This window comes from Anas acuta, chromosome Z (assembly GCF_963932015.1).
Source record: "Anas acuta chromosome Z, bAnaAcu1.1, whole genome shotgun sequence".
NCBI classification, from domain to species: Eukaryota; Metazoa; Chordata; class Aves; order Anseriformes; family Anatidae; genus Anas; species Anas acuta.
In genome coordinates, this window is record NC_089017.1 from 51,217,663 (window position 1) to 51,237,301 (window position 19,639).

Sequence of the window (19,639 nt, forward strand, 5' to 3'; positions counted from 1 at the left end):
ATGAAAGTGTCCTGGGAATTGGCAATGTGAGATTATTGATATCTACTAGCAATTTAAATAAAAATTGCCACAATTGTATGAAGCTATAGTATAGCATAAAGGTATATTAGAGATCAAAGCTCAGAAACAGGTAACAAAAGCTATCAACATATACTCAGGTGTACAAGCAAATACACAATAGCCAGTGTTATTAGCACTGAAACATTCCTTTCTATGAAATTTTCTAGCACTCATCTGTAAATATGTATAATCTGGTACTAGTAGTTTAGGGTGAGTGTTAAAGTTACGCAAACCCTTGAATACATATGGAAACACGTCTGACGTAACAGTTCTGTTTACTCCCTACTGAAGAATTACTGGAACTAATATTTTCCAACTCTGTAGATAAATATGAAGTAAATATTGAATTCTGATGCTTCTAATTTAATGAGCACTAGAATTATTCATTGAAGGAAGTAAACTCTAAGAAAATTAGGAGTGGCTTAATGAAACTAATGCTCTTATTTCTTGGTCAACTACAACTGATATGGTAGTGTTTATTTTCTTAACACAGCTAGAAAGTACTGTAAAGCTTATCTTGTATTTGTGTTCTGCTGAATTAACAATGTCAGCACTGGCAGGGTAACAGCAGCTAGTTACTTCTTTGCAAACAAAGCCTTACAAAGTTCACATGTACTTTATTACCACATCATTTCAAACTTCAGTACTACTACAAATACGTATTTGTATACTTGAATTTTTGAAAGATTATATGCTAAGAGGTGATTAGTATTTGGAATAGAAAATGTCTTACTTTTATATTTTTAAAATGTCTTAATACCTGATTAATACTGTAATCAGGTATTCAATGTGAGACACTGAGCTTGAAAAATATGGTGCATAAGATTGGAAAAAAAAAAAAAGTTTTTAAACAACCCCATTGTTATATTTGCTATTTGCTTTCTTTTATTTTCTACCTGAAAAATCTGAATATACAGCATGTTAAGAATTTATGCTGCTAGATAGATGCTGTAAACCTTTCTAAAATACAGTAGTTAATATTAAACATACTACTGTTGAAACAGTAATGACATGCATTGCAGGTAGACCTTGTGTTTGATATTTTTTTTAGGCTCTGGTTCAATTTACGGTGAAACACTGCTTTAAAACTGCACATGCTTTTAAACTGAAAAAAAAAAAAAAAAAAAAAAAAAGATTTAGGCACTAATTCTGTTGACAGATAAGAAAAGAGCTGTCCAAAGAAATAATCATATTAGAAACATATGGCCTATGTTATTTGTGCACACTATAAATATAATGCACAGCTTTTTAAACAAGATTATATTTGAGCATAGGTTCTTCTCAAAGTTGAACAAAGAGAGAGCTTTGCAATGTTAAGCTCTGTCTCATGTTTGTAAGTAATAGATGTTGTCACCTGCATGTAACTGACTGTGCTGAAAAAAAATCCTGCTGGGCAAGAATCCTATGTTGAACAGTCCATCCTTAGAAGAGCCACAGTAATTCATTGAATTTCATGGGTTGATTTTAAGTTTTCTGTCTGATTATTTTTAGATTTTATGCAACACAAAACTTTTGAGAACTCTAGATTAAAGGTTCACATGTTAATGTTTTCACAACAATTTTCAAAGCAAGTAAAAATTTTTGTTTTGTGTGTGTGTGTGCCCTAACAATCATTTTCTAGAAGACTCTTAGCAGCCTGTAATACATGCAGAGGGTTTGTGGAACAGATACGTAAAAATACAGAAGAACATAAATCCATTTGCTAAGAAAACTTACATCTGCTCACATGTCATCAGAAACTTGAACAGCTTTATCTCCTCAGCATATGTAGCGTTTATAGTCTTAAGAACATTTATTTCTGAAGAAGACTGGACCACTTTACGTCACAATTACAGAATAAAAATGTTGTTCTGAGGAATTAGCATTATCATGCTAGATCATGAGATGGTGTTAGTATTTGCAACCTGCCTCCAGTGCTGCTTATGGAGACGTGAAATCAAATAAAAGCTAAATTTCAAAACATCTTCAGTTGCAGTGATAATCTAAAATAGAAAACAAACAAACAACAACATTAACTTTATCATGGGCTTAGAGTTAATTTGTAAATGATATTTAAATACGCTATTGTACAAAAATGCAACGACTAACCTGTATAAATTATACCTTAATTGGCTGATTCGGTTTCCTTTAAGACTGTGAGCAATTGGTAACAAGATGACCAATGAACGCTAATGACAGGTAACAGGTGTTAGAAGGCATACTCCAGCTGGCGATGCATGTTAAAGCATGATTACATGGCTTTCAGTTGTACAGAAAGCTGTCTTCATCACAGAATTACTTACATTCAATGTTTGAAAAAAAAGTCTGAAGAGTGTTCAAGGTGGTAAAATGCTATATGCTATCACACCTATTACCACTGGTAGCTTTCCTTCATGTAGATTGAAATGGACTTGCCTGTTCATTTTCAGCATTTCTTTCATGCATACATTTTTCTGAGTTAATATTTCATATTTATTTTCATTTTCCATTGATTTCTTCCTCTTCAGGTGCAATCTAGCTCCTGTGGTGGAGTTTGCTGCAGATGTGGGAACTAAATCTGATTTTATTACCATGAACCCATCAGTTGTACAAAGAGCATTTGGAGGCTTTCGGAATGAGAGTGACAGAGAAAAATTTGTGCATAGACTATCCATGCTGAATGACAGTGTCCTTTGGATCCCTGCTTTCATGGTCAAAGGCGGAGAGAAGCATGTGGAGTGGGTTAATGCATTAATCCTTAAGAATAAATTGAAAGTGCGAACCGCCTATCCATCACTGAGACTTATTCACGCTGTCAGAGGGTAAGTGTCTGGAAAAGACTGGTCTGTCCTTGGCACAGTGAAACTCATAACTAGAATTCTTAGCAGTCAGAAAAAAAGAGCAAGTAAAATGTTAAAAGGATTAACATATTTCCATTATTGTTTTAATGGATTGCATTAATGATGAAACAAGCTTGTTTGCTAATAAATGTCCACTAATCTGGCCTGTTCTAATACAAACAACTGAAATGCATTAGCACAACAGCTTTTCGCTTCTGCTTTTATGTACAATATATCTATGATCATTACAGTGAGAAATTGATGAAAATTAAACTGTATTCAAAGGATATGTGGTAATCTTAGCAAATCAAAAGACAATGAAAGTGCTGCATGTCTTCTTTTGGGCAAGGCTATGGAGATAAAAAATAAATTTAGGTAGCATAGGGGGGTAAAGTAACAACCATATAAGTAACGAAGTCTGGCAGATGTGAAAATTAGACCCTTCCCAAAATGTCTGGGATTTGTAGCACACTTTCTATTTTTGAATTTAGCTGGATGCTTGGTCAATTCAAGAACAGTGACCAGAATCACTGAAAACGTTAATGTGACAAGTTGTTGAAAAAAGGTGTATGTCCATGCTTCATGCAGATACTTGTTTTTTCAAGCTCATAATCAAACAAGACTTTTAGTTGAAGGCTCCAATGTCTTTGCCACTCCAAATAAGAGTATGTAGAGCCATTTACACAAAACATTCAGAAGATAATGGTATTGTAATATCTGTTATGCGAATTATGACAGTATGCTACTACTCAGATTTTTTTCCTTGATCTATCCTTTGTGGGTTTGGGGAAATGTCTTACCGTATTGGTTTGTACAACAATTAATAGTTATGTGTCTGACTGAAAAGCTTGCTCTGTTACAACATGAGAAATAAGAACAGAGGGAGTTGATCTGATGACCCAATACAGTATAAGAATATGAGAATGAAGCTTATAAATATGTTGTTCTTGAGGATATTAAGGCTTTTGGACATGCTCTTCTCCTCCTACCATGCTTTAGATAGATAAATGTGGCATTCTTCATGTGGTATAATTCTAGCTGGGGAAAAAAAAAAAAAAAAAGGCTGTCCCTTTTGGAATTCGTCTCCTATGATTTCTTGCTGTGTTGTTCAGTTTGCTGGTGGATAGTTGTATTGTTGCACAGTTGCAATTTAGCTATTTATAGGCCTTTACTGTGTTGAATTTTTGTATATTCAGGGTTCCTATAGCACATGGATAAGTGCAGTAGTATTTACAAGTGTGTATAAATCTGAAGAAATTAAATTCACTTTCAGTTTAAAAACAGTTGTTCTCATTTCCATCTTCTAGATCTATGCAAAATTATAAAATGTGAGTGTTAATTCAGAATATTTAGTTTTTCAGTTCACCAACCTGAAACTTCTGTACAGGGGCTCAACTTAGAGAATCAGCATCTTTATTTTCTCTTTGAAAGAAAAGCAACAGAAGCTGTCATCAGAATTGCTGATGAAAATTTAGACTGTAATGTATGTCAAATTATACCTAGCAATGTCATCTGATATAACTACACATTTTTGTCACCTTGTTGAATCTGTCCTCTAATTCTTAGCCCCTCCACTTTCAAACCTTCTTGTTTTATCATATTGCTTTTGTTGTTGTTGTTCTTTTGGGAGATAACTCAATATAACCATATATTCTTTACTGGTTTTTTTGTTTGTTTTTTTTTTTTTTTTGTAATTTGAAAAAGAACAAAATAAGTCAAAAATTACATGTGAAATTTATCTTTAGTCTAACAACTTCAAAAATTGTGACGCATGAGGCAAGTATGCCTTTATGAGTCAAATTTGGAAATGATACAGCTAGCAACAATGCATTTGGAACAAATACTCTTTAGATTTTATAGAAGGCAGACTTAAAACACCAGCCCATAATAATGAGGTTTGTATTACAGAAGAGTTAAATTTAGGGATCAAGTATTGTCTCTTTTAAGGATGAATTACACCTCTTTAAGATCTCTTTGGTTTATATCTTAAATGGAATACCATGGCAGTATGAGAAATAGATAAGCAAAAAATATTTTTAAATTAAACCATGCCTGAGCTAAAAAATAATACTTTCCACAAATAATAGTATGATTGAATCTTTCCACTTTGAATGGTAAGACTTGTCAAGACTTAAGCGAGTTATGAGTGTAACTAGTTTGAAACTAGAGTGCAGCTAACTCCACTGCTATTTAAAGCAGTGTGTGCAATTTAGCTACTTAATCTTAGTTTTAAGGAAAATCTTCATAAAGCTGTATTCTAGGTGTAGATATCTGTTGTACTTATGTTTATTTCAAATCTACTGTAAAGTGATAACTTATGAGCCTTTGAAGAGACACTTCGTAAGATGAAACTCCTATAGAACATTCCTTGTCATATGAATCTGAACTATTTGTGTATTTTTTTTGTTGTTGTTGATAGTTTTGCAAGGTGTGTGTTTTTAAGCATAAGTCTTTGCGACCATGTTAAGTAAACAGTGATGATCTGGGGAGGGCCTGTGGTGCTGCAAAACAACAACAACAACAAAAAATAAACAGAAAGCGAAGACTGCTTTTAGTTGGATGAGGAAACAGGAAATCTACCCTCAAAACTGCATGTTAAAACACATAGCAAGACCTGTGCAGAGCATCTAATCTCCTTAACAGGGTGTCTGAGCACATGTGCAAGATTGAAAATGCAAGGTTTATGCTACATCTTAAGGTGTCTTAAGCCATAATATGGAGATGGAATTTGAGTTTTTGCGAAAAAAAAATGATAAGGAAATATGAGCTGCGGGAGGTATTTTCTGTAAATTGCCTTCCTTTACATGAGGAAGTTATTGGTTTATACACCTGCAACCTTTGTTTTGTGGATGCGAGCATTCTCAAATACTTCTATCTTCGTGTCTGAAAGAATAAATGAATGAATTAATGAATGATTTTTATTAAAATATACAAATTCTTAGAGTGGACAGACAGGAATGTAGCATTTGTAATCACTGTCCTCCATTAATATTTGTAACGTCCCCAAGTTCCTTTCAATCTTTATTCAAATAAAAATCCACTTTTGTTTCCCTTTTCTTGTCTTGATAGTGTCAAAGCATTCCGTCTTTATTTGAGAATAAATTATTACTTAATGCAGGGTTTTTACTTTTACATATATTACTTAATGCATTTGAAGCTAGTTAGTGCTACTTTAATTTATACTTTAATGATAAGAGAATCACTCAAGAAAGTCCGTGTAGCTCATGTTGCTTCCTATATTGTAAAATCTTCCCAAAGTCATAACAACTAAAACACAATGAAAGTTTTCTTCAACTACTCCAAAGACAACACCAGGAGGCTCAACTGAACTAGTGTCTTTAATTTGAAAGCATTTGCTTATGAAGATGAATAAAAGGTCAAATTTTGAGGGCTGCACCACATCTATATCATTTAGCTGGGTGAAATGAGGCTTATATTTGAAACTTAAACTTATTTCATTACAACTACAAGTCTTCATAATCTAAAAATAAAAAATGTGTTTCAGGCCTAACAATTGCCTAAAATGAGAGAATATGTATTGTTTAGAATAGATAGAATTAAAAATTCTTTTTTTTTTTTTCCCTGAAAAACAAATTGCTCATGTAAATTTAATTGATATCAAGAATTCTTTGAGTTAATTCACCTAACATTTTATGAAAAATATGGAAATGTACTGTATTTTGGGCTAAATGATTTAATAATGCTCATAGTAATTTTAATTTGACATAACGTAGTAACAGAGATGAGTGATGCTGAAGAGACCAAGCTGATAACCATAAGATTTGGAAAGGATTCTCTCTATTATTTTTTATTTGTACCACCCTGCCATATTTTTCAAGCAATTTTATTTATTTTTTTTCCTTCATCTATCTTTAAAGCATAAGCTTCTTTCAAACATAGGACACTAATTTTCTTAGACTGGTGTTCCAATCTAGAATCACTACATTCTGCATACAGTTTTAAATAATAACAGAGCAGTTTTGCTGCAATCAGATATTGCACTGAAATTCTGTCTCTTATTTTTCCTTCACTTTTAATAAAAGCAACTTTCTGAGTTGCACATGGTGTTTGGGAATTGTTTTTGATCATATTGTAGCATTAAAAAAGCGTATTTTGATAACATTTTGAAAAACTTTTTTCTGTCCATTTGCACAGGTTTTGGGTCATAAAAAAGGTAATGTGGTGTTTGAAAAAGAAATTGCTTTTTGGCAGATTCCATGCCTTATTAAACATCTGTGAGTGATAGCTACTCCTTTAAAATCTCAGAGGGATTCAAAGTTTTGAGAATAGATTATGTAAATACTAAGTCTAACATGGTAACTTTTTTAACCAGTACCATAAATTTTAAATGGCTGATGGATTCAGATGTTAGACTTCAGTAGAGACCAAGAGGATCAAGTAGTTTCATGTGATAATTTATTTTCTCTGTTTTTCTTTTACACTTGAACACAAATTTTGTATTTCAAGTTAGAACATGGAATTTGGAACGTGATTTGGGGGCAGATGGGTGATTTTCTCATGAAGTGTTTCTAAGCGTGTTTTTTTATGGAATTTTTAATTTAATTGTGCACATGTTATTGACAAAATAATTGAGGTAGTCAGTACCTAACAGAGTGTAAGAAGGAAGTAGAATCTATAGATGAAAAGTTCAGTTGATTAAAAGGATTCTATGTTCCCTGATGACGCATCTAGGAAGGCTAATTACAAAGTAATTACGATGTACAAACCACATTACCTTTTTTTTTTTTTTTTTTTTTTTTTAGTTGAATTTAGTAACAAATTTCAAAAACCTTGTTTTATTAATAGATCTGAGATTTCAAACTGAATCCTTTCATTAGGATTATTTTTAATGATATATTATTCCAAGTAAGTGATACTTTTTGAGGTGTGGAGTGTGTCTACTCTCAGCAGCAGAGCTCTACTGGAAGATGCGTTAAACTGCAAGCAAATGGGAACTGAGTTTACTGGGATCAGGATCCAGTTGTTCTATGTTACATTCAGTAGTAGCAGACAAACAAATCTGAAAGATCTGAGCAGATGCCTTCTGCTATGGATCGTGCCCTGCAGTTCCCCAGAGGGAGTAAGGAGGGCTCTTGAGGCTAGACATGATGTTAAAATATTAGGTTGAGGCCAGGGTTAACTCCCAGAGCCCACGTCTGCCTATCCTGGTGCATACTGGAAGACATAAGCTAAGGATGGAGAAACCCCCTCACCCTTTCCAGTGCCATCTTGTCTTCTGTAGTGTTCTGAGAAGTTTTTTCTCATGTTTCCTCCCCTGATTCCTCAAAACAAAGTTCTCACACACATCTTAATGTGTGAGAATGTTTTCTTGTCTTTTTTTTTTTTTTTTTTTTTTTTTTTTTTTTTTTTTTTCCTGTTGGAGTCATCCCATGAACTATTAGTCACTCGGCAGCAGTAAATTGTTGCAGTTGCTTCACATAAAATTCCTTGGCCTTTTGGGTATGGAACAATCATGTGGACATCCTGTGGGATTTGCCTGGGCTCTGCTTGCTTCCTCCTTGCTACTGCCTGTATGAGAGTGGTATTGGACTTGATCCTACATTAAACACAGCAGAATTCCCACTGAAAACTCTGTGCTGTGCCTGTGTAAAGAGTATGCTGTGCCTATTTATGGTCGCTTTTCAGTGCAGAGTCTTTTTCCTTTTGTTAGTGAAACCAAACAGCTGGTGTTTGAGTAGAGTGACCTTTTACACAGCTTCACCGCAGCTCCAGAGTCCTTCACTCTGGGAAATACAGAAGTACTCTGAGAAACTGAAACATGCAGAAATCGAATAGTTCTCCAGCAGCTTTGTGCTAGTAAAGAAACAATTGCTGGGAGCAATCAATATTGTAAAACACCTTTCTTTCTTGTACTGCTAGGAGATTTGTTTTTCATTGCTAAAATATATTCCTTAAAAAAAAGATGTTTTCATGTACATAAATGACAATCACTGCAGAAAACAAAAAAAAATGAAAATCAAGGCTATTAGGCTGAAAATAAAATAATATATCTCTCATATCATGTCAGACAAATATTCAAAATATTTGGGAAAAAAACAAACAAACAAACAAACAAACAAAAAACACACGGCTGCCTACTCTCCAGTGTAGTACACTCCCATTTTCCATAAATGTGAGTGTTAAAATAGTTATGTGTTACAGGTACCCTTCTGGCCATGAATAATCTGTCAGTAGAGCTGGCTTTGTTCACTAGGTTTTTCAAACAAATAGGATGCCAGTCACTTCAGATTTTCGGAACTTGCCTGTTGTCTGAACTCTTTCCTAGTTCTCTGAATTCTTGTGAGAGGAGGAGCTGGCACTTCCCTTCCTGAAGCTGCAAAGCTGCTCTTGGCCCAGCAGCTGATGACCAGGAGAGCAGGACCATGGCAGACCAAAAGACTCCTCTGGTGTAGAGGTTCTCAGCATGTTCTTCACTTTCCTTTGCACAAGGTTCTCATGTTTGGGGAATGTTTAACAAGATCTGTCAAGAGATATGACACTTCTGGGGAGGAAAAAAACCATATTTTTAATGGGAGCAAACCCAATTAAAGTAGTGGAGGACACAAGAGGGAAATTGAACATGTCTGGTTTTTATACGGTATATTTTTTGTAGTCACTAACTGAAGAGTTAAGACCCTGAAGAGTTTGGTCATGACTGTAGGGAGAGAAGTTTTATTCTTATTTTCATTCATCTGCTGATAATAAGATCCTGGTTTTGTTTGTTTGTTTGTTTTTGTGCTTGTTTTTCTTTGCTGCATCAACTGCTTTGTTCCTAATTATCAGCAATGAATGTACTTAGGACTTGTAAAATTTACTCTCCTAAGGTTAAATTTCAGTTTCAAGTAGAGGAAAGCAATGAAATTAGTTATAGGAAAAATAGTAAAGGAATTGATTATTGTCAAGTTTTTGATGTTTAGTTTGTTTACTGTGAGCAACAGCACTGTGCCTGATGTCAGTGACTGTTAGCAACTAAGTAGGGAATAAATTACACATAGTTTATTCATACAGTATATTTATATGTTTAAATTGTACAGCAATTTTGCCACTGTTCTTTTTCTTTTTTTTTTAATCTTTGTGTGAAAAAACAAACAAACAAACAAAAAAAACCTTAATTTCTGTGTTTCTGAAAAATATAAAAATGTGTTAAATTAATTAACTCTAATTTCTCCATATCCTGTAAAAGTAATTGTAGATGTTCAGTGGAAAAGCAAACCAGAAACTGTTTTTATTTCTACAGAGAGCCACCTTAGACAGGTACTGTTAATAGGATGAGGAATAGCTTTTCTGTTTTTATGATACATCAGTTGAACTGTCTGTAAATTCTGTATGATACACGTGTGGATGAGAAGATTCTGTCAGTTTTACTTCCTATTTTAAAGGAAGGTGAAAACTTACAACAATTCTACTTTTGATTTGACTGGAATGCTTAGAGTTTTCAAAGATGTGTGTATTTATCTTTTATCTTAGTGAACTTTTATGATGAGTAGCAGTTGTGTGGAGTATCTAACCAGTAACTGATCTTTTCCTATGATTAGTTAATTACTGATGTAAAGTGGAAATAAGCAAACAAATATAGCTTTAAATGATCTGGATAAAAATGGCCTTGCTTCTGAACTTTTCAGTAAAACCGAAGAGCATTGTTATGATACGATAAATTCTACTAGTTCTAAACATATTAATATCTTTTACCAAATTGACCCCTCATCTGAAGGAAAAAAAAAAGTAAGTAGGCTAAGTGATTTTCTCTCTTGATATATGTTACATGTGTTGTTTTGTTTTGTTTTGTTTTGTTTTGGGGGGACAGAAGAGAGATGGAGAAGATAGAAATGGATATACATACTTGTGATTGCTCCTTTTGTTGTTCCGTGACACTTCTGAGTGTCACACTGACTTTAAACAGAGCTAGAAAAACAGCAGTGCAAGCCATATTTTTCTACATGGATGACTGTGATAGATGACAGGTGATGATGGCAGGCCCTGAAGGTTACCTTTTACTTCAACTCAAATAATTGGATTGTTTATGAAAGTGAATAAACAGTTCAGTCCTTCAGTTAAATAATATGCTAGCATAAGCCTTATAATGGTGTCATTGTAAGAATTAGCAGTTTGGCCTAATGTCTTTCATAGTGTCCCCTTTTAACTCACTCAAGCTTCTTCAAGAACATCTTAATGGGTTGTCTGAAGTCTTTGGGTTCCTTTTTATGCATTGAGAAAGACTTCAATTTAGGCTTTTTATAGCTAAAGTTAACAAATGTCAAGGCTAATAGCTACCATCCTCCCAAAGATAGTTTGCGGGGAAGTAGTCTATGTCTTACACAAGCTGTTCAGGATTTAGAGTACTTCCATTATATACAAGAAAAGCTCTTGTTCCTTCCACTTTGTGAGATTTACTAAGTCTGGCTGGGATGGAGCTTTCTTCATAGCAGCACTGTGCCAAAATGCAGGTGCCATTTTTTAGATTTGTGGCTAAAACAGTGCTGATGATGCACCTGTATTTTGGCTATTGCTGAACACAGCTTGCAAAGCATCAAGGTCTTTCCATATTTGACCCCAAAAGGAGTAGTCTGGGGTGGACAAGAGGCCAGGAGGAGACAGCCAGGACAGACGACCTGGGATGACCAAAGGCATATTCATAATGTCACACTTGGCCAAATAAAAAAAAAAAAAAAAAATCAGAAAAAGAAGAGGTTTTTGTCTTCCAAGACAGCTGGTGGTGAAAGCCTAATGGGCTGGGCCTCATCAGTCTGCTTGTGGAAGGTGCTGAGATACTGCCTTTGCATTGCCTTTTTTTTTTTTTTTTTCCTCTTTCATTCATGTTGTAAGCTGTCTTTATCTTGAACCGTGAGTTGTCATGCCCTCTTCCTCTTCCTGCCCTTTCCTCCATCCCACTGGGGAGGGAGCAAACAGCTATATGAGTGCTTGGCTGCTGGTCACCACATGAGGGAAGGAATGTATTTGAGTATGTGCTAAATTAGCCAAGTATAGGCTTTAGGTGACTCGAGGAAGTCTTCTGGCCTGTTTGGCTTTGCATTAGAGAATTAAGAGACTTTGCATGTTACAGGATGAGATAATGAGTAACATTACTTTTTTAAGGCACTCATGAAATTAGAAGGCAAGGCGGTTAGGTCAGTACTGTAATGTATACAGAGGTTTTGAGCACAGAACATATTTTGAACAAACATGACTGGTCAGGTGGTAGTTATGTGCTTTCTTAGAGTTAGAAGACACACCATAGCTGATTTAGAAACTGGGTGCTTGAGTTTCAGGGGGAGTGAGATTTAAATCTCTTGTGAGGCCTCATTTCCTTCCCACGCTAGACTGAAGATTCTGCCTTGCTGTACATCTGTCTTAAGCACCACTTTCAGCAGAGGATGGTTCCTCGAGATACTGTTTTTAGGTCTCCTGCTGTCCTCATGCTCCTATGTAGACATGAGGACACATTCATATACGTGTGGGAGATTAAGTTCTGTGGGGATTCATATTATAGACATACTAGGATGAGTTTGCTGCACTGAAGTAATTTTTTTTGAGGTTTCTCCTTCAGACTTCAGGAAGTGAATTTACAGGCCACAAGAAAAGTTGAGTACAACCTGTATTTGTGAAATGTAAAACAAACAAACTAAAAAACACCTCCTTTTATTTTTACATTGTTTTTCAATATTTCCGTATTGAAACATTTGACGTACCTCATGAGCGTTTTGGAGACATCTTATTTGTGTTTTTCTTTCTGTTTTTTAGTGGGCACAAGAGTCGCTATTTACATTCTTTGAAGCATGCGTTTAGTGAAATACTCAAAGAAAATTGACTTTGAGAAAGTTATTGCTAGATCTTGTATTTCTTTTTAAACTTAGTTGTGCTTTATTGGCTAGCAGTGCGATAGAGCAGAATTTCCAATCCGAATGAGTAATAGTTCCCTCTTACAAGTCAAAAAGACCTGCAAAGTGATCTAAGACCCTACCAAGAGTAAGAGCAACTACTGTTTTCAGGATGTTTATGAGGCTCATGAGTTTTTTGGTTTTTTTTTTTAATATTTTTTTCCTTCTTCATTTCAATGTAAATATGGGTACACTCACCAGAGGTGCAGAGAGGAAGGAGAGGAAATAGTGGGCATATCAGAGTCATACTGAAACCAACAGGTGGCATGTCTTAGTCTTATGTCAAAATCTTTGACATGTAACATGCAGAAATGTGTAATATGCATAAGGCCTAAGAGGATAGTATCCTCGTGATTGTTCCAGAGTGCTCCTACAATGTAAAATTCATCTGTGCGCTTTGCAGACTGTTTGAATGGCCCTTTTCACCTTTAATCTATAAGGGACAGAGGAGCACTATGGAACACAGACCATGAAACATAGCTCTTGATGACAAGAAGCTTTCAGAAAATAATCTTGAGTGTATTTTTTGTTTATTTGCTTGATATTTTATGTTTTAGTTCCTTTTGCAGAGCTAGGAGTCCTTTAAAAATGACACAGGCAAAAAACTTCAGGGCTGATAAAGACAGGATCCAGGAAGGAACATTTCTTTCAAAGTGTGTTCTCCTTTCTCAATAGTGATGTACACCCACTGGGAAGCTGCATAGCCACATGAAACCTCACAAGCATAGCTGTGAGCCTTGCAGTGGAAACTGTGTGCCTGCTGTAGGGAATGGGTGTAAGCTGGTGCAGGGTTTGACCTGTAGACCATCGATAACCATTGAGATTTCTGCTGCTTGCAAGGTGTTGTTGTGTGATTTTTATTATTTTATTTTTTTTAAGTAGAGACACTGATGAGCTTTAGTTAGTGGAGTTATCTGAGTCCCCAGGGATGCTTCACAGCAGGAACAAATCCACAGGGATGATGCTGTCTGGCTGTTGAGTCAATTAAGAGGTGAACTGCATGAATTCTGGGAAGGGAGATGAGCAGGTTTGCGGGTATGTGGGTAAATGAAAATTTGGCTGATGCATTTGGAAATCTCAGTTATGTGATGTTGTTGGTAGTGAACATCTGTCCTTTTCCTACTGAATCCACCTAGAGAGCAGTTGGCTTCTCACTGACAAGGGTAATGCAGAAGGGCAATGTTGTAGATTGCTGGATTTGGTTGACCATCTTCTGGTTTTAGCTTATGTGATTGCCAAGCATTTGTTGCAGTTTTGTTACCATGATTGTCCTCTGAAACAGGTGAAAGAGAAGAGGAAATCTGTCTTTCTTGTTTTGTTTTCAATTTCTTTAACTTGTTTGTAATATACAAAGCAAGTTCAGGCAAAAATATCTGGGAAATATGCCAAAGAGTAAACACACTTTGTTCCTGTAACACTGATGGTTTGAAATTGAGTAACTTGCATTCAGACTGAAGATCTCCCTTCAAATTTTTGTTAATTTACATGGCTGAAGGTAACTTAGTAAAGCCATGGACATTATACCATGGCTAGCTAAATAGTAAGTAAGTAAGGGAGTTCATTTTTTTCTTAAATATTTTAACGAAGAAAGTGACAAGTACTTCCTTTCTTTGTAAAAGAAATATTAAAAATGCATTCATGCTGCTACTTTTTTTTTACGTAATCTTGCAGTTAAGTGAACTGATTTTTTTTTTTCATTATATTTACTTTTTTCTTTATAACAGCAGAAATAAAAGTAGACAACTACTCACCTAGATACCTTTATTGATGCGTTTAAAAATGTAGGAAACACACAAAAATAAAGTAAGTTACACAAAAGAGAGGACATATCGCTTTTTTTTTTTTTTTTTTTTTGCATGTACTAACCAGTCACTACAAAGTGGTTGCTGTTATTTTTTTTCCATATTTCTCTATACTCCTTTCTGAAATATGTAGACAAAAAGAGAAATTAATGAAGAAAGCTGTCACATCAGCAAAACTTGGAAGCTAAAGATGGGAAATCTTTCTGAAGGAAAAACATACAGTAATCTCCCTACCTGAAAACCACAGGAATTTATGTCAAAAAATACTTGAAAAAATAGTAGTGAAATCTGTAGCCTTCCTTATAGGTATCACATGTTTATTTCTGAGCTAGTGTAGCAGTGACCAAGAGCAGTTTTTTCACAGCATGTCTTTATGAAACCAGTTAGTGCGCTTGGCAGAGCTCCAATCATATCATATTGCTGCTAATTGACATTATGGTTGGTATTGTTTGCAGTGACTCTAGAGCTTAATAGAATGTGAAAACTGAGCAGCAGTCTGTCTTTATAGGTGTTTCTTTGGCATGGCAGCATGTGGACTCCTCTCTATTAGTAAAGAGTGTTTTTCGTATTTGATGACCTTTGTAAGGAGGTGAATCTCTCAGTTCTCCTGAGTTGTGCAGTAGGTTGTAGTGCAACAAATTGTTTGTATTTGATCGTGTTGTTCAAAATGTGCTTTTGTGAATGTTTTTTGTTTGTTTGTTTTGTTTTGTTTTGTTTTTTGGCTGACTGTAGTTTTGTAGAATCTTGATCCTAAGGAATAATTTATACCTCCTTATTTTACTGAAGTAGTTTACTTTATTTGTATGAAGCCTGTCTCTTTTGGTTGATTAATGCAATGACAGCTGTGGGATTTACTATGGTAAAATCAATAGTTTTTATATCTGATTAATCTGTTCTGGTTCACTGCATTGATCAAATCTAAGTACCTGCAATCGATATTTTATATAATAATCTCTAAAAGGGAGACTCTAAATTGAATTGATTAAATCAAATGATGTCAAATATGATTTTTTCTATATAATTGAAGTTAGTCTAACAAATAATGTAACATTGAACATGTTCTTTTACTGTATCTATCAGGACCTGCTGTTAGACATTGAGTTCAGCCTTTCGGGGGAGATGAACATAAGCCAAAAGCAGTTTTAAGCTGTTTATCAGTCCAGTGAGCAAAGTGCATCCTGAAGATGTGCTCAAGTTCACAGTTAGCATTTCTCAACATGAGTTTCAGTATGCTGGAGCATTTCATTAATGTCACTGATACATGGCACAGTCCTCATGTTGTGATCATGTACATAAATTGTAGATTGGACACAGAATATAATGTTCTACAGCAGAGAACTGAATTTCCCATAGTTGTGTCTTTTTGTCTTTTTTAGGCTAGATTTAATATTTGATATTAGAGGTGCAAAAACACTCAGGAATATGGGACCCATGGAATATTTGTTGTGGTGAACTAAAAATTTAATCCAGATTTTTCCTGAAGTGATGATGACAAAACTCAATAATTCATGTAGGTCCTTCCACTGTTGTGTTCCTTATATTTACATCAGTAGGAAAAATTAGATCTAATTGTGAAAGGTAACACTAGCACATGTTGTTAACTTCATGCCAATCTGGTGACATGTTGCAATTTTCAGAGGAAAAATGTTAATCAATTCTAAGTTGTAGTAATACTTTCATAAAATTATAAGAATTCTTTTTAAATAAACATTTTATAAATGTAAACTGTTTCAAACCACTTAGCTAAATCCCCCAGTCAGTCTGCTGCTCATTACTATTATTGTAACTTTTCAGTAAGACTACATTGTTCTTTTTCCCTTGCTTAGCTGAATTGTCGTTTTTATTAAAAAAAAAAAAAAAAAGTATTTCCCTGTTCTTCATTTGATATAACTTTCCCAGAGAAGCATTGCCTGTGGTTATAGAATCTTATGCACTCAGTCCCACTCTTGTATTGTTGGAAACCCATCTCTTTTCCCAGTCTGTTTGGCCATGTTTGACATGGGAGATAGCTTTGCATGCAGTTACTTTAAATGAATGATTTGTCATGACCTCACTACTTCTCAGAAGAAGCCAGGGCCCTAGAGAACAATTCAAACAAGTACCTAAGTTCAAGACTAACCCGTGGTTATGTTGTACTATATTATTATTTAAGTGATATGGGCATATATTATTTCAGTTGTAACTAACTTTCAAAATTAAAATAGAACATTTTGCTACTTCTTTTATAGCTGAAATATGATCATGCAACAGAAAAATTATCATTCTCTATGTAGTAAAACAATCTTCTAATAGATTGACATGAGTTTATTAGAAGTTTTATCATTACTGTGAATCATAGAGGTCAAATTTGTTTCTTGGCTGTAGTTGTAGTTTCTTTGCTAATTGTGGTGGTTTCCTCAAAGGGGGAGGGGGGGGAGGAATATGATGTGAAATAAAAGGGCTCACGGGTTGATAAGGACAGAGAGGGAAAACAAATAAAGGCCTTACAGAAGCAAACAAGTTTTCTCTACATATCATATAATATCTTAGGTTGGAAGGGACCTTAAAGATCATTTAGTTCCAACCCCCTGCCATGGGCAGGGATGCCATACTTCCCATCAGTAAATGATGTTCATCTACATCCTGGGAAGCAGGGCCTCAATACATGCAGCAGTTATTTGGGAGGACAGACGTTCTGATAACGAGAGTCTCCCCTTCTGTTTCCCATTCCCCACCTCTTATTTCTGGGTGTGACACCAGACTGAATGGAATATCTCTTTGGTTTAGGTCAGCTGCCCTGGTGATGTCCCCTCCCCAGCTCTTGCCCATCTTCATCCTACTGGCTTTGAGGGGGGAGGTTTGAAAGGAGTCCTGGTGCTGTGCCAGCACTGCTCAGCAACAGACAAAACACCAGTGTGATACCAGTGCTGTTCTAGCTGCAGGTGCAGAGCACAGCTCTGTATAGTCTACTGTGGGGAATATTAACTCTAAACCCAGTACACTGATCCATGCCACTGTCAAGGAATTGACAAGAAATTGTTTCAATAGCCTTTCTGAGGCTTGAATAACTACTTTGAGGCATATAAATAAAGACCATATTCAGGAAGTGAATATGGCTGGTAGAAAACTTATTTATTACTCTTCTTGATCTCTGCTGTTGAAATTGCCCCAGTGGGCCATGTGAAATCAGATACAATCTTAGATTCTAACTTCTCAGTTTAAGCCCCAACAGTGGGTGGGATACCAGCCTTCAGATTGTGTTGTCCAACCTTCAGCTGGAGGTGGACTTCTCGCACTGGAAAGCAGCCCCATAAAGAGGGATCTGGGGGGTTGTGGTTGAGAGCAAGTTGAATATGAGCCAGCAGTGTGCCCTGGCAGCCGGGAGGGCCAACCATATCCTGGGGTGCATCAAGCACGGCATTGCTAGTCAGTCGAGGGAAGGGATTGTCCTGCTTTACACTGCACTCTACTCACAGTACCTTGAGTACTGTGTGCAGTTCTGGGTGCCACAGTACCAAAAGGATGTAAAACTGTTGGAGAGTGTCCAGAGAAGGGCAACAAAGGTGGTGAAGGGCCTAGAGAGGAAGACGTATGAGGAGTGGCTGAAGTCACTTAGCCTCTTCAGCCCAGAAAAGAAGAGGCTAAGAGGAGACCTCATTGCAGTCTACAGCTTCCTCACGAGGGGGAGTAGAGGGGCAGGCACCGATCTATTCTCCTTAATCGCCAGTGATAGGACCCATGGGAATGGAATCAAGTTGAGGCAGGGGAAGTTTAGGCTAGACATCAGGCAGAGGTTCTTCAACGAGAGGGTGGCTGTACACTGGAACAGGCTCTCCAGGGAAGCAGTCACTGCACCAAGCCTGTCTGAATTTAAGAAGCATTTGGACTGTGAACTTAGCCACATGGTCTAAAAGTTTGGGTAGACCTGTGTGGTGCCAGGAGTTGGACTCAATGATCCTTATGGGTCCCTTCCAACTCGGGATATTCTATGGTTTTATGACTCTATATCAGCCCTGCTGATACTACATAACAAATTTCTGCCTACAAAGCCAGCCCACCATCACATTTGGTCTGGATCACCCCTTTCAGCCCATAACATGTGCCAGCAGCAGGGAGTAGCATAGTATCTCTTGTACCACACTGGTATGGGAAGGGAGCCCTAGAAGAGGGCTCCTGTGTGACCACACATGAGTACTGCATCCAGTTCTCTGCCCCCCAGAAAAAGAAGGACATGGACCCTGATAGTGTGGGTCCAGAGAAGGGCTACAAAAATTATCAGAGGTCTGGATTACCTCTCCTTTAAAAGCTGGAAGAAAGGTGGCTCCAGGGAGACCTTACTGCAGCCTTTCAGTATTCACAAGGGTTTTATAAGAAAGATGGGGATAAACTTTTTACCAGGGCCTATACTGATAGGACAAAGAATAATGGTTAAGATTAAAGACTAAAAGAGGGTAGATTTAGGCTAAGGATGAAGTTCTTCATTGTGTTGCTGGTGAGGCGCAGGAACAGGTTGCCCAGAGAAGTTGTGGATGCCCCATCCCTGTTCAAGACTAGGTTGGATAGGGCTTTGGTTAACCTATGTCTGGGAAGTGTCCCTGCGCATGGCAGGGGGGCTGGACAACATGATCTTTGAAGATTTCTTCCAACCCAAACCATTCCATGATTCTGCAGTTGTAAGAGGAGTGGAGAGGGAAGGGAGGTTGTCCAACAGTCTTACTAGTTGGGGAAAAGTTGTCTTCAACATTGCTTTTCTTTCAGTGTAGGAAAGTGTTCTCCTTCAAAACCTGCGTGATTGTGAGTCAGTGTATGAGCTTAGGCTATAAATTAACTAATATCTTGAAAATCCCAGAGAAACAAAATACCTGTCTTATGTGATAGCCTTATTTTGCTGTTAGAAAATGCTGTTTTTTTGTTTGTTTGTTTACATTCTTTACGTATTTTGCCTATGTTTTTCATACTTTCACTCTCTGTTTAGCATTTTGTTCACCTCTATATGTGTTTCTGTGTATGAAAGTTTGATATACCAAAAGCTTTTTTTTCTTTTTTTGTATGAGAAGAATCATCTTGTGTAATGTCCAGCATTGCTTCAAGTAACTATCCAAATCATTTAACAGTTTTAAATGGA

At 36.2% G+C, this 19,639-nt stretch overlaps 1 protein-coding gene across 3 annotated transcripts in view; it reads left to right on the forward strand.

The window, feature by feature from the left end:
- ST8SIA4 (ST8 alpha-N-acetyl-neuraminide alpha-2,8-sialyltransferase 4) overlaps positions 1 to 19,639 on the forward strand; it is a 61,268-nt gene that overhangs the window by 22,454 nt on the left and 19,175 nt on the right. For all 3 annotated transcript variants that reach the window (XM_068666515.1, XM_068666516.1, XM_068666517.1), the window contains one exon: positions 2,547 to 2,840. In XM_068666515.1, the coding sequence (XP_068522616.1) occupies positions 2,547 to 2,840 (294 nt within the window). The remainder of the gene's footprint in view (positions 1 to 2,546; positions 2,841 to 19,639) is intronic.